General features: G+C 38.2%; 1 protein-coding gene across 11 annotated transcripts in view; it reads right to left on the bottom strand.

The window, feature by feature from the left end:
• ptprt (protein tyrosine phosphatase receptor type T) overlaps nt 1–15,159 on the bottom strand; it is a 319,822-nt gene that overhangs the window by 211,768 nt on the left and 92,895 nt on the right. For all 11 annotated transcript variants that reach the window (XM_028003113.1, XM_028003117.1, XM_028003114.1 and 8 more), the window contains exon 8: nt 1,730–2,023. In XM_028003113.1, the coding sequence (XP_027858914.1) occupies nt 1,730–2,023 (294 nt within the window). The remainder of the gene's footprint in view (nt 1–1,729; nt 2,024–15,159) is intronic.

Raw genomic sequence — 15,159 nt, 5'->3', positions numbered from 1 at the left:
GAACATGCCTCACTGATGCACATCTGAAAGATGCACTCACAGTTGCAGTTTCAAGTTACACACCAGATTACAGTGCACTGGTGAACAGCATGCAATGCCAGTCTTCTCACTAATAAAGAAACCAATGCCAGATGTTAGTGGCAACATGGCAGTGTCATGGCAAAGTTTAATTAAAATATTGAGGAATTGTGTTCAATTTAAAAGTGTGTTCATGACATATAAGTTATAATTTTGTTAAAAATGCAGCAGATTTGGTCATGAGTTCAAAATGTGACAAGATTTATTTAAAAATATGTAAGTTGATTTTTCTTTAACATTACATAATTGATAACTTTTTGAAACATGGTGCAACATAGTTCATGATTTGCTAAAAAAATGTTTGTGAGTGGCTAGTGAAAATTGGACATTTTTCCTATGAAATGTAGTGATGTAAGTGATTATCTAAAAATGTGACAATTACTGAGATTAAAAGAGATAAAGTGCTGAATATTTATATCTGTTTCCCACCTTGTTTTCATTGCTAATTATTGGGAGAAACCATTAACATGATCAGTGTCTTCTCATAGATGAGTATCATTAATCATTATTGATAATGTATAACTAAAGGCAAACTGAGTAAATTTGTTATTTCAGAAGAGCGTGTCAAACTGGTGCCCTTTGTATGACTCAGTACCCATGAAGTAGCTCTCAGTTTCAAAAAGGTTGGTGACCCCTGGTTTAGTGGCTGTAGAACTGCAAAGAACCTATGCTAAGAACCACCATGACCAGATATTCACTGCAACTGGATCACTTCAGATTATTCAATTTACAGAAATGCTGTCAGAGACTATAGCTTGTTTTCTTAACTGACTAGAGATAATGAAGAGGTTCCACTCATCAATAGCAACAGAGCAAGCATCTTCTTTGTAACACACTACATTCTCAGCAAGCTGCCACTGTTAAGAGGTAACAGGAAGTACACTGTGCACAAATAAAAGCAAAGCCCTGAATCATCAAACTTTGCACTAAAACTGCTGTACTTCAAAATTTGTGAAACTTAACCGACTAAGAGAGGTGGGGAGAGTAACACTAAATGAAATCTGAAACAGAATCGGTAGGATGGAAATATGGGGAGAAAAATGAGGAATCAGAGAATGACACAGAAGAAGAAGAATGAAACCAGGAAGGAAAGAGAAAGAATCAAAACAGTTGTAGATAAACACATAACATTTCAAATATGTTAAAAGAAAAACATGGAAATGAAGCTAATTGTCTGGTAGCAGCAGAAGCAGCACCATGATTGGTGAAGGCAGCCAACCGCTGAGTTACGCAGCTCCCCGCCAAGTCCCCCAACACACACACACACACACACACACACACACACGAGGGTCCCGTCAGGCCGTCACAGACCTGATGGACTGTCACTTAATCAAATGAACTGTCACTTGTTGTGTCCTTACACCCCCACTAGGATCCTCATTATCAGCCATGATTGCCCCCAACTAACCTCCAACACCCTCTCCTCCTCCAACCAAAGCACTCCAGCTCTCCTCCATCTCTGACGCGTCACAATTATCATCAGCCGTGATTCATGCTGCCATTCCTGAGGGGAAAGCTTCCTTCTTCTTTTTATTGTCCCACTCATCCCGTCTCGTCTCAGATGTCGGTTCAATCAATAACTCCCAGTCCAAAAATGTCAAAACAGCTGAGAAAACAAACCAGCGAAGCCGTGGAAGTCGTGTCCACTCACCTGCACATTTGGTCCTGGTTATCAGCGGCGGCCCCGGTGGCCCAGTGCCCCCTTCACCCGGTCTGGACAGCAGAACCTTGATCTCATACTCCACATCTGGGTCCAGATGCCATAACTTGTAGGTGGGGGCATCAACCACGTGGGTCTCAGCCCAGTTTCCTGTAGTGGTGCGGTACTCCACCTCCTTCAGGATGATCGGCCCATCTCCGATGATGCTGTTGGCGTTGGGTTTGATCCACAGGTAGGTGGCGCCAACGGCGAGGAGTTCAGGGGGAGCGATGGGAGTGGGTGGGGCTGGAAAGTACAAGCAACAGAAAATAAACATAAATGGACATGTTGTGCTTGAAATGTGTCGATATTCTGCATGTTTTAGAGTGTTTTCATCCTAAAAGCATGTAGATATTAATAGAAACCCTCCTATTTAGTATTTATATGCTCCCACTGGCTCAGCTTAATACAAGAAATAAGATTAGCTACCAGAAATACACAGATGATGCACAGCTCTACTTTACAATGTGACTTCCTCTGAAGGATGCTTAGAGCAGATAAATGTGAACATGTGCCATAACTTTCTCCAAATGAACAGAAACAAAACTGAAGTTATTATCTTTGGACCTACAGAGGAACGACCTGGAGTCAACTCAGCTTCAGTTATTACAGCTGGAAACTAAAGATCAGACTGAAATCCCGGTGTAGGACTCTGACCTGAGCCTTTCTTTCACCAGAACAGCATTTCTGGGCTTAAAGGATTTGTGTTGCAGCATCCAGAAAACTGCAAAACAGCCAAAATACTCAGTTCCTTTACATCAAGGCTTGAAAACACCTGTTTAGTTACCTTTGACTCATAAAAACAGAAACATTGATCAACATACTTGATGTCTATTTGCTTGATTATTTTTACAATGGCAGTAGACAAAATTTAATGGTTGGTGTTAAAACGTCAAATTATTTTATGATGCAAAGCACTTTTAAATATGCTATATAGAAAAACTTGACTTCACACTTGATAGTTGAGTAGATTTGGTTCGATTGGGAACCAAAACTGCAATATTTGTTTCATTTTCTAGCTGTTGTGGTTCTCTTTCTGTGTGTCAAAAGATCAAAAATCTGTTCCCCTCCTCGCCTGTGGGGGCGCTGCACCAAGAACCGCTACAGGAAACAACACAAAACACCTCAGAAGAAACTGAGTGCAACTTCCTTCTTCACCAACGTAAGCAAAGTGGAGCGGCTTTAAGTGGTAGTAGGATTTCTCTTTTGTCTTTGGCTATAGACCGCAAGCCATTTATCCAGTTAGCACTAGCTAGCTGGATAAATTGGCACACTTGTTTTGGTTGTATTTACCCAGAATCCCCTGCTCTACAGTCCGCTTCCTGCTGCAGTCTGTGTGGCGTTCACATATGCATTCAAACAGCACCAGAGTTCACTTCAACCAAACCCAGACCGAGGTTTTTAGGCGCACCACAGTTAGCTTTTTTGGTTTACATCAGCGTTCGATTGCTAATTCAAACTTCTCCAAACAAACCAGATTTTCTAAACGAACTGGAGTTTGATTAAAGTGGACCAATCAGGGCTAGTGTGAATGTAGGCTTGGCTCTCTCGCTGGTTCACCATGTCTGGATCAAATGTTGGCTCATTAGCAGGCCTCTGCAGAACATTGACACGCTGAGGCGGCAGCTCCTACCCGGTGTTGAACCAGGGAGAGAGCTAAAGCATGAAGGATGCCGGCCCTTGAGGACTGACTTTGAAAACCCCTGCTGTAATGTGATTAACTGAGCTCATCGTCACAGAATTATTTAATATATTTAAGCCCAATCAATGTTGCTGAAGTATGCAATACTTGAACTGATTAATTAATTTAGTAAATCCCACCCTCCCCTTCTTTTCCTGTCCTTTTACCCTCAAGTTCTTCAGAGTAATTTTCAAAAATGCACCCAAGATTTGAAAATGCTCAGCTTCAAGACAGTCTATAACCCAAATTAACTTCTGCAAATCCAAATAATCAGAAAAACCCTGAACTTTGCATTATTTCTTTTTCTGTCAATAATCCATATATAATCTTCCATCGCCTGAAACTGGGTTGAAGAGCCAACATTTCCTAAAAAAAATAAAAAATGTAAAATTTCCAGCTACTTTGTGTGGTTTCTAAGCCATTCAGTTCAATATTTTGTCCTGGGTCTTCTCCCAATGGCAGGAAAACACCTTGGAGGCATCCTGAGTGAATGCATGTTCCTCCCTCATCAATGCAGAGGCGAAGTAACTGAACCCTAAACCAAATGTCTGCATCCTGCAGATCCAGTGGCACGAGTGGCTCTTTAAAATGTCTTCAAAGGTTCTTGGTTCTTTAGCTAAAACTGTTTTATAGCAACAAACATAGATTTCTGCAGGGTTTTTTTATTTTTACTTTTGACATTAAAACAGTGGTGTGGTTCTAAAAGCTGTATATTTTTTAGCTATTTGTCTGTTTATATCCTCTAAAAAGTTAGTTGCAATAACCCTAAAGCACTGAAACATTAGATCTACTACCATTGAAAGACTTCAATCCTCAAGCACCAATTTAATTTTGTCATTATAATTCAGATGATCTATATCATACTTATATCTTCTTCTCTACTTTTTTCCTGTATGTTTCTTGTTTGAAATAAAAAAAGAAGAGAACGTCAAGGGAAGAAACAGAACTGCTGCGTAAACGTCTTCACCCACTTCAAAATAAGAGCACGAATATTAGCAGTTGATAACCAAAACTTTAGCACAGATTTCAAACTTTATTCAACTGAAAGGTTACAAAAAAAGCCAGATAAATGAGTGATTTAGAATACATCTGGAAAAATTAGAGGAAGCTAAGTGTGCTAAACATTGTCAGAGGTAGCAAAATGCTAAATAAAAAAATAGTTCCAACAAGTATCATTTGCGGCTCTAAAGTTTTATGTAGCTGATTATAAAGCAGATGAAGCAGATTCTTAGCTCATCTTAATGGAAAATCCTGGCCTCTGATAACATCATTTCAGCTGCCTTTTTGACAATGCTTAAATGTAGATGGAGATTTAACAGCGAGAAATGCAATCAGTTTATTTTTTAAGATGGTCAAGAGAGTTTTACTGCAGCTGACGATCCTATAATTATAATTTAAAGAAATGACTCAACCTGACTCTAAGCTTAGGATATTTTCTTGCTTTTTATTTCATACAAAAGCTTAGATTTTTATTAAAGCAACTACGTTTTGAAACATTCAGCTTCCGTAAAATTAGAAAACCAGTGCAATGTATTCCAACACAACATAGAAAAAATAAAAACAGCTTGTAGACAATGATGAAAAAGACGTATGCGAATCAGCCAAGGAGGAAATTCAAAGACTGTTTACAAGCCAAGCAGTAACATTTACCTCCAACAAACGAGCGAAGCTGCGGCGGCGTAGCGACATAAATCTGAAAGCGGCTCGGTTAAAGAGCAGCAGGCGCAGATGGAAACAATGACAAGGAAATTAATTGGACTTTTCCAGTTAGTCATCAGACTGCCTGCGCCTGTGAAGCACAGCATGATCTATGGTAATTACCACGGACAGCTCCGGCTTGTCTGCGGCCCTGAGACCAAAACCTCGGACAACGATCGTCACAAGATTTGGGAACACAAAGGAGCCTTTTTTATTACTCAAATGTTAATAAACAATAAGATTTAGGCATCTTTAGCGGCTCTGAGCTGGAAAAGAGGTTTCTATACAGATCAAAATCTTTTCACTTTCAACACCTGAAGTGTTGAAAGTGAAAATCTTTTGTTTTTAGAAGAAATGTTGAGATGCAAAGTCCATGAGAATTAAGCTACTCATTTATCTCCTTGAACAAGAGCATCCAGCAGTTTTATTTAAATTTTGACATTTTTAAAATATTTTTTTCTCTGAAAAAGTTTGCATTTCACCTGCAAAGAATAACGTTCCTTCTCCTGCTGCAGTCTTAAAACCAAAGTCCCGGTTTTACTCAGAAAGTTTCTTTTTTTTTTTTTTGCTTCCCTCAAGGCTGCATTAGCATATTCATGACGGCTGCAGGACTGATGAATCAGCTGTCAGTCGTGAACACTCAGACATCTCAACTACATGGAAGCAGATTGTGCGTACGGCCGTGGCTCCAGACATCAGGCATCTCTTTATCCACCGCTCTAATCCAAAGATGTCATACAGCAATAGCATGAGTCACCAGTTTGGGGCTTTTTATGATTGATTCAAACAGAAGAAAAATGACTAACAGAAGACATAAGTAAGAAAGTACTGATCTCTCTAAATCACACCTGGATCATGTATTGAAACAAAACTGAAGTCATTATCTTTGGACCCATACAGGAACTATGTAGAGCTTCAGTTGTTGTAGCTGGAAACCAGATATCAGGCCTGAATCTGGGTGTACTGATGGACTCAGACCTGAACCTTCAGAGCCACATAAAGACAGTTACAAAGTCGGCCTTCTATCACCTGAAGAACATTTCTAGGCTTAAAGGACTAATGTCTCAGCCAGATCTAGAGAAACTCATCCATGCTTTTAGCTTTAGTTGCTTTGATTACTGCAACAGCATCTAAATCAATCATCCATCTGCAGCTGATCCAGAACGCTGCTGCTGGCGTTCTGACTAAAACCAGGAAGATAGAGCACACCACCCAGTTCTACAGTCCTTCCACTGAGAGAATAGACTTTAAAATACTGTTGATAGTTTATGAATCACTGAACAAATTAAAGATCTGCTGCTGCTGGAACAACTTTCCAAACCTCTCTGATCTTCTGGTTCTGGTTTACACCCAGAACCAGAACCAAACAGAGAAAAGTAGCATTCAGCTTCTGTGCACCACAAATCTGGAACAAACTTCCAGAAAACTGCAAAACAGCCGGAACTCTGAGTTCCTTTAAACCTAGATTAAAAGCCCACCTGGTTAGAGTTGCTTTGAATTATTATAAATGAAACATTGACCAACATTTTGATGTGTAATGGCGGCACATGGCAAAATGTAAAGTTTCTATTATTGATTTTAGTGTTTTTATGATGTAAAGCACTTTGACCCGTCTTGTTGCTGAAATATGCTATGGAAATAAACTTGATTGATTTACTTTTAAATGTACAGCTTCTCATGAACGGAGAAGCTGCAAAAGGCTTGCAAACGGACATGCAAGTAAATATTAGTACGGATGAATTTATAATAATAATAATAATAATAAATTTCTCTAATCATGCATCTGCATGGATTAGAGAAAATCTCCAATAAATGCAAACCTGCGAACCCACTGGTTGTTAAAAAAAACAAAACATTAATCATACTCTTGGTATTGATGATACATTTTTAGACAAACTGATGGGAGAGAGAGGATGCAATTGACAGAAGGAAAATACATCAGCACACCACATGGATTTATATAACAATCTTGCAGGAACAGAAACTTTCAGTAAAAATCGTTCCTGTTAAAGCTTTCACAACCTTACGAGTTTTCTTGGAAACATGTAGAAAAAAGTATATAAAAATAGGAATAATGACTTCAAAGTTCTGTGAAGCTTTTTGCAACAAAGGCATCAGTTTCCAGTAACACTGAGTTTTTTCTGTTATTTTATTTTCAAGTGGATACATCTTATTTTCATAAAGAGTGCTTCACAAATGGAGTGAAAATCTGAGGGCTGCATGACAGGCAGAAGAAGAATCACTAAATGTTCATTTTTACATCTGGATGTTTCTCATTACTGCTTGCAAGATCGACTACGAGTTACCGCTTTAAGCTTCTTAGAAAAAAAGCGAAAAATCGAACATTAAAAGCAGCCAACTAATCATTTCTCAGAGAGATTCAACTCTTCATTAACATCATTTATTTTCAACAACCTCTCCTGATGTTACTCTGCAGGAGGAAGGAGAAATTCACTCAATCACTTCCTCCCTGCCCGTTTTCCTCCTCCATCTCACCGCCTCCAGCTTGCCTACCGCAGCGTTACAGAGGCCACCCAGAGGGACGCAACCTGGCACCCAGAGTCACATGACAGGAAACACACATCAGACATGTCTTCATGTTTCTGCAATGTGTACTGTGGAATAGCTGAAATCATACACAGCAAAGGTTTAGAGAAGATCAGAAATTAAAGCGAACAGTCAATATATACAGTTTGCATCCTTTAAGTTAATTCAAGATTATTTGTGCAGCACATTTCAGAAACAAGGTAGCTTAAATTCCTTTATATCATAAAAACAGCCACAAATTATGAAACAAGCAATAAACATTACATTTTGTCGAGTGCCATCATCAAAATCATCAATCAAATCATACATGTTGGTCAATGTGTTTCATTAACTGTACATGTAGATGTACTCAGATCTTCTATTGAAAACCGCCTGGTTATTCCACCAAATACTGATTAAACATTAGTATTGTTGTTTCTAAATGAATATGAACTTGTTTTCTTTGCATTATTTGAGGGCTGAAAGAGCTGCATCTTTTTTGTTATTTTGACCATTTCTCATTTTCTGCAAATAAATACAAAATTTTGTTTGGAATTCCAGAGACATGTTAGTATTTCATAGAATAAAAGAACAATGTTCATTTTACTCAACCATATAAATATAAAGAGTAAAATCAGAGAAACTGATCGTTTTAAGTGTTCTCTTAATTTTTTTCCAGAACTGCATATTGAACGAGTTCTGCCCTGGGGGCAACTGCTGAAACTTTTCACCTCGAGTTCTTGATGATCCAGCAATGTTTTCAAAAACTTTTCTGTATCTGATGCCTTAATAATGCAAAGCAGTGATGACTGCATGTTTTTTTTCTCAAGGTAATCACTACAAATGGAAATAATATCAAGCACATTTGTTCCTCTGTTAGGTTGGTTTTTTTTGCCCCTCCAGGGGGTCTTTTTGTGGCTCTAGTGTCCCTTATATAATAGCAGGCTGACAGGAAATGGGGAAGGAGAGGGGGGAAGACATACGGCAAATGTCGTCGGGTCCGGGAGTCGAACCCGCGACGGCCGCGTCGAGGACTGAAGGCCTCCAAATACGGGTCGCGCTAACCGCTACGCCACCACGGCACGCCACTCTGTTAGGTTGTTAAAATGAAGTTGATTCATTTAATAAATTAGTTTTTGAAACATTAAGGTTTTAAAAACTAATCTAATATGAAAACAGCTTCCACCAGCACACCAACTTGGATAATTGGATGTGTGTTGTATAAAATGCACAAACAAGTATTTCCATCTGCACAAAGAGCTGCTTTCCTCAGTGCATGGGCACAAAACTGGTAAAGATGCACTGATTGCTAATCAACAACAACTGGCCCTCACGCAGAGCCGCTAATGAAAAGTGGGAGTGGAGACAATAGAGAGATGAAGGATTATGGAGAGGAAGCGTGAATACTGCAAGAAATGCAGCCAACTTAGAGAAGAAAACATAAAAAAACAGTTAGGGAAAAGAAGTTTGAAGCTAAATGAAGACTCTGAACTGCATTTAGGTGAAAAATGTCACTTTAAATTTGGCAAAATATAGATTAGCTGATGAAAAAAGTTCAATGCCAATTTTAATAGTTAAAACACCAAATATATCTTAATTTTGCTTGAATACTCACACTGGAAACTGTTTTAGCAACAGAAGTGTGCCATGCAGCATTGCACTTTGGTTCATCACCTTCCAAAGTTGCATTATCTTTGGAATATTTTGCATATACTCTACAAAATCTGCAAATAAGACAATTTTCTGCAAATAATTTGGAATCAGATTCCACCGGAAATATTTTTAATAGCATGTTAAGCAGTATTGCACCTAGCTTCCAAAGATACACTTTTTGTTTTTCAAATACAAAAAAATTTACTATTTGGTGATTAAAAAAATACTTAAGAGTTTTTTTTTTTTTTTAAAGGAAAACCCATAAAAACGTAGCTGTGAATAGGCAGCAGACAACTACATCATCTGAAGCTCACTGGGAAACGTGACAATCGAGTCTGAACGAGTTTTACTTTTTCAATTATTTTTGATTCAAGGCCAGCAGGCATCAGTATAAACTGAAAAATATTAAACCTGGAAATCAGTACGAGCCTTTAGATCTGCAATCAAAGCAGCCAATAAAATTCAATATTTTATTTGATCCCAGAATCTGATTTCACCTACATTTAGAACCTGCAGTCATGTGGCAGCTGTCCTCATGCAGGACAGCGCACCTGCAGAGCCGTCAGTACAAACATGTGAGCAGAAGCCTCATAAAAAGGTTTTATCCTGGGAGCCGATTGTCTGGTGAAACATTGGCCTCTCGAAACTGATCGGTGTTACTGCCCACAGAGGGAACAAAGTATCTGCATTAGCTTTTTTATTGCGCCACATTACGACCCCAGAGAGATACTTGAAGATGTTGCATAGTGTCAAGAAAAATACATTTCTCTAATAAAAGTCCTGCACATTTTCTCGCAGAGGAAGCCCTTACCTTACACTTTATGTGTGCACTACAGGTCAATTTCAGTGTTTTATTGACATTTTTATGATGTTTCTTACTCTTGATAAACATGTGTGATGTTAAAATTTATATCTTTCCCTACTATGTTGGAAGTATTTCACAAATTTTTTTGCTCATCTTCACTCTAACCTTGGATTTCTAAACCATTTGGGATAAAAAAACTAAATAAACATGAAATTCCCCTGAACCTGATGAACTATCTGTTATGAATTATGAAGGTTATAATGAAGGAAAGGGGTGATATGGGTCAAGTTTACAAGTAAGATTGCACTTGTTTTCTACAATGGAGCGTTTCTATTAACCCTGTCAGAGAACAAATTGATACATATTTTTTCCTGCCATTCTCCAAGTTTAGCAAACTTTGGCCCTGATACCATTCAATTCAACGTATTTATACAAAGACAAATAACAACAAATATAATCTAAAGAACAGCTGTTTCTTCTTTAAAATTCTCTCCGTCTCCATCAATCAGATGAGGAACATGAAATGGAGCTGTCCTAAATTTAGTTTATAACCTGCAATAAGTTATTTTGATACCATGTTTTAGTGATTATTAGCAATGCATTCATCAGGAAATTATCAAATTCTGTAATTTTATTCCCAGAAACCTGCAACGCACTGAGGAAAAGTGAAACATGCACATATTGTCTGTATTTTTTTTTAATTGAGTAGTACAAAATATTTTCTGGAATGGTGTATTGAGGGGTTATTTGTTTGTAAATAGCGGCTGCATATGCATTTTGCTCAGATAAAGGCTGCTGAGCTACAGGCCACGCCCCCTGTGGATTGGTTCTGCAATCCTAGCTGCATGTTCTGAAAGCTCACACAGCCATGTGAAGGAGACTGGTGACAGCACGTTGATCGCAGAAATTCAGAAGATAAATGGAGGATCAAACATGTACGTAAAGAAATCAAATTTAATTTATTTGGATGATGCACATTAATTGACATTTATGTAAATGTGCCAGAATTAGCCAAAAGGCTATTTTTCATCTGTTGTCCCTGGACAATGCTCAGTTTGTTCTTTGGTCCTGTTTACTTAAATGTTTTTGAGTAAAAAAAAAAAAAGAAAAGTTCCTTACTACTTTTTACCAAAATACCAGCCCTGGCCAAGCACTAGAACAAAATATCAGAAATTAAAAAGTAGGAAATTAGCCTTTAGATACTGAAATCATGGCTGATCCACTTTAATTCACAGGATAAAGTTTTGTTTGCAAGACATTTTTGTTTTTTGGTACAATGATCAATAAAGACTAAAGTTTAATATTCAAAAATGCTGATGGTCTGATACACATGGCACTTTAGGAACCCTCAAATCAAATTCTAGATAAATCCAGTGCAACCAGAAGAGGAAGTCTATGGTAACTTTAAACGAGGGTCAGTGATTTGACCCCAGAATAAAGTGACATGTTTCAGAAAGAACATGAAAATCCCCTGAGGAACATCCACTGCCTGCAGGAACTTTGACTGACCTGCTTCCATTTAAACACAAACTCCATGCACAAGGCCAGGCTTTATCAGTTTTCTTCCAAATATTTATGCTACTATTATATTTTCAAGCTGTGCTGACTTCTAATTGACAAATTCAAAAACAGAAAAATGTTAAAGTGTTTGCAGATGCGAGGTGAATAAAACGACAGCAGATATGGTAGAAGGACTCAGTGCGCCAGAGAGGATCTCACCTGAGGTGGCGGAAAAAATGGAAAACTCAGCTGCAGTGACAATTATTCTGTTGCCAAAATTTACTTTTCTCACATTTTGAATATGGAAGAGAAAACTAATGATAGTTGATAGAGGGAGACGAACGGAAGAAATGCTTAATCTTTAACCATTTTAGCTGCAATTTCAAAGTAACTTCAACATGTTTTAGAGTAAAAGCAACAAATCTGCTCAAAAGATCTTAAATATAAGAACTAAAGACATTTTTTACATTTGTTATATTAGGGAAAGGTTAATTATTTTAATTACTTAAAGCACAGGGGGGTTTTCTTTCAGAATAAAGTCTTATTTGTGGTTCAGTTTTCACAGACTCACCTATTCACATATTTTTCATTTTTCTGTTGAACGTAACTCAAAATAATTTTAGAAAAATCTGATTATTTGCAGATTTTTTTGACAAAGCGTAGCAATGTTAAAAATAAGTTGCAGCTTCTTTAAAGAACGTGTTGTTCTGACATTGTGTTAAACCTCTCCTGCATGCTTTAATGCAGCAAACTGGCAAATCTCCTGCCTTTATAGAGGCAACCATGATTGCCAATGATGTCAACACATTTGAAAAGCAGAGTCTGGCAGCAACTTTCCAGTTTAAATGGTGTTAAAGCTACAAAATTGCATGAAATTAGTAGCAAAATCAGCCTACAGTCAAACCTTCCAACCTAATGCTATCTATTTTAAATTAAGAAAAGGAGTTAGACTTTTCATATTTTTTGCAAGAAAGAAACTGATTTGTGCTAATTCCCCCCAGATTATGTTACACTATCTCACATAATATCTACACTGCAGCTGTCAAAGTGTCTTGAAGCAGGAAGTAAACCTCCACCTGCTTGTTTTCTCTGAGCCATGGAGGATAAAAGAGTCAGAAATGTCAAGCCAGTCCAGCGGCTGAGAGCTTCAGGGGAAAATGAAACACCAACAGTAAAAAAGCTGAAAAGAGACACTGATCCTCTTACTGTCACTTCAGTTTTTTCCACTTTCTAATAAAATGACAGTCTGAAACATGAGGAAACAGCAGATTTGTAGTGGACACGTCCCTCTTGCTCTAATTCGACGCTCTTCGTTTCATTTCTGGCATTCATCTGAACATATCCGCATGAGCATCTAATGTGCGAGCAGATTGGAGTTCAACAAGCTGCAGACGGAAACTGCTGATAGGAATTAAGCTGTCAGCTTTGGCTTCATGATTTATCTGGTTGTCCTCTGAATTCTCTGTTTTCTGTCATCGAGGAAAAGGTTTAAACATGAGGTCTTAACTCCATCTTTCATATTTTCCTCCTCTGCTTCCTTTGGCTTCCTGTTTTAAACATTGAGTTTGTCTTTTTCTTGCGTCATGTGCTCTCCTGTCTTTCTGCTCCTCTTCTCCGTTTCTACCTCCACCCCCTCACACACCTATCTCTCTTCTTCATCTCTGCCTTATTCCCTCCTTATCTCACCTGTCAACCCTCCCACACCTGTTCATGCATTACTTACACTTTGCTTCAGAAATTCTCTATGAAGTGTCCGCCTTCCTTGACCTCCACATCTATATAAAGAGGCTGATGCACATGAAAGTGCATTGGACATGAAATGGCAACAACATGACAAACTGCCCAACATGCACAAGACAACCCTCACACACACACACACACACACACACCCTACGGCAAGCCCAGAAGACCTGCTTAAAGAGACAGGCACTCTGACTTTAATACACAACCTAATGAATATGAATTCAGAAATTTTTTTTCATAAAATGGATGCAACATAATTACATTCTCGTAATTCCTAGGAGAAACAATGAGCCATTTTAGCAAATGTAATTGCTGACTTGAGTAAACTTCCTGAATTTTATTCAAGAAAACATTTCCAGAAAACACCGAGTTCCTTTAAATCAAGATTAAAAGCCCACCTGCTTAGAGTTGCTTTTGAACCATAATAAATGACACATTGACCAAAATTTGAATATGTAATGACAATTTTGAAATCAAAATGTAATATAAACTGGGTTTATTTGTTGGGATTTTCTAGTAAACTGTTTCAGACATTATTTAAAATTATACATTTGGGGGAAAAATGATTGTTGTCCCTTGTTCAGATTATTGATAGGCTGTACAACATCTTTCCCCATGTTTATGTTGACAACACACAACTTTTATTCTTTATCACAGTACTATCCGCTACACTCAGAGTAAAACGACTGCAACTAGCAACCTTAAAATATACATTAAGGTCTAATAAATAAATAGGCTAAACCAAAATAAAAAAACTACAGAAAAAGTTTGAAATTTTCACATAAATTTCACAAGCGTCCCGCAGGCATGAGAATTAAAAACCTTTCACAGAAAAGCAGACAATTTTTTTTAAAACCTGTATTTAAAAAAAACGTTGTCTTTTTTACGTGTTGAAAGAGAAACAGACAAGTCATTGAAAGAGGAGCTTGTTTTTCTGTGAATGTCTGACATCTCTTTGTGTTTCTTTCAAACATCTGACATCTCATTTTGATATAAAACTTCTCACTTGGAAGTCCAACATATTCCAGGCAGTTATTGTTGTAAATCGGAGGTTGTGTTGTGTTCACACCCAGTGGGAGCTCAGAGCGTCACTGGGTTTCCATGAGTCTGACACATACAGCAGAAGCTGTCCACTCTCCTATTGATTTCCTTATCAGGAACAGACACACAGACGATGTTGGGAATGAGCTCTGGGGCAACAAAAAGCTCCACGGACACACACAGTCTGACATTAACACACACTCTGGTGCTGCTGCTGGGTCTAATTCTTGGACTAAAATCAGCTTTATGATGACCAGGGAGACTTAGAAAAATGTGGCACAATTCCTGGGGAACTCACACACACTCAAACGTATTCTCTGTGAGGTATCAACGGGCCACTGGCTGACAGAGGCTCTCCTGGATCTCTGCTTCGCCCCACTGAGTCTTATCTATGATAGACAGAACACACACACACACACACAGATGTCAAAACGCCCATACAAGATGCAACACACACTCGAATACAGCCGACCTTCAATCTCTGCAGGGCTGCTACACCTCGGCTCTCTCTTTCACAAGCATGTGAACAGAGTCCATTCTTTAGGCCCTTCAAATTCACATAAATCATCTCATTTATCTCACACAACTGTAGTTGACCCATTATGCCTCCAGGATAAGATCTATGGTCTTTACAAAACATTACATTTTTTACATAAAATCATTCTTACATTATGAGGCTTTATTCTGCTCAGTTCGGCTTATTTGACCTGTTTTAGGGTCTCCTGTCACTTTAAA

Source organism: Xiphophorus couchianus, chromosome 20, assembly GCF_001444195.1.
Source record: "Xiphophorus couchianus chromosome 20, X_couchianus-1.0, whole genome shotgun sequence".
In the NCBI taxonomy this organism is placed as follows: Eukaryota; Metazoa; Chordata; class Actinopteri; order Cyprinodontiformes; family Poeciliidae; genus Xiphophorus; species Xiphophorus couchianus.
The sequence above is the reverse complement of the archived record's forward strand: the minus strand, read 5'-3'. Positions and strand labels throughout refer to the sequence as shown.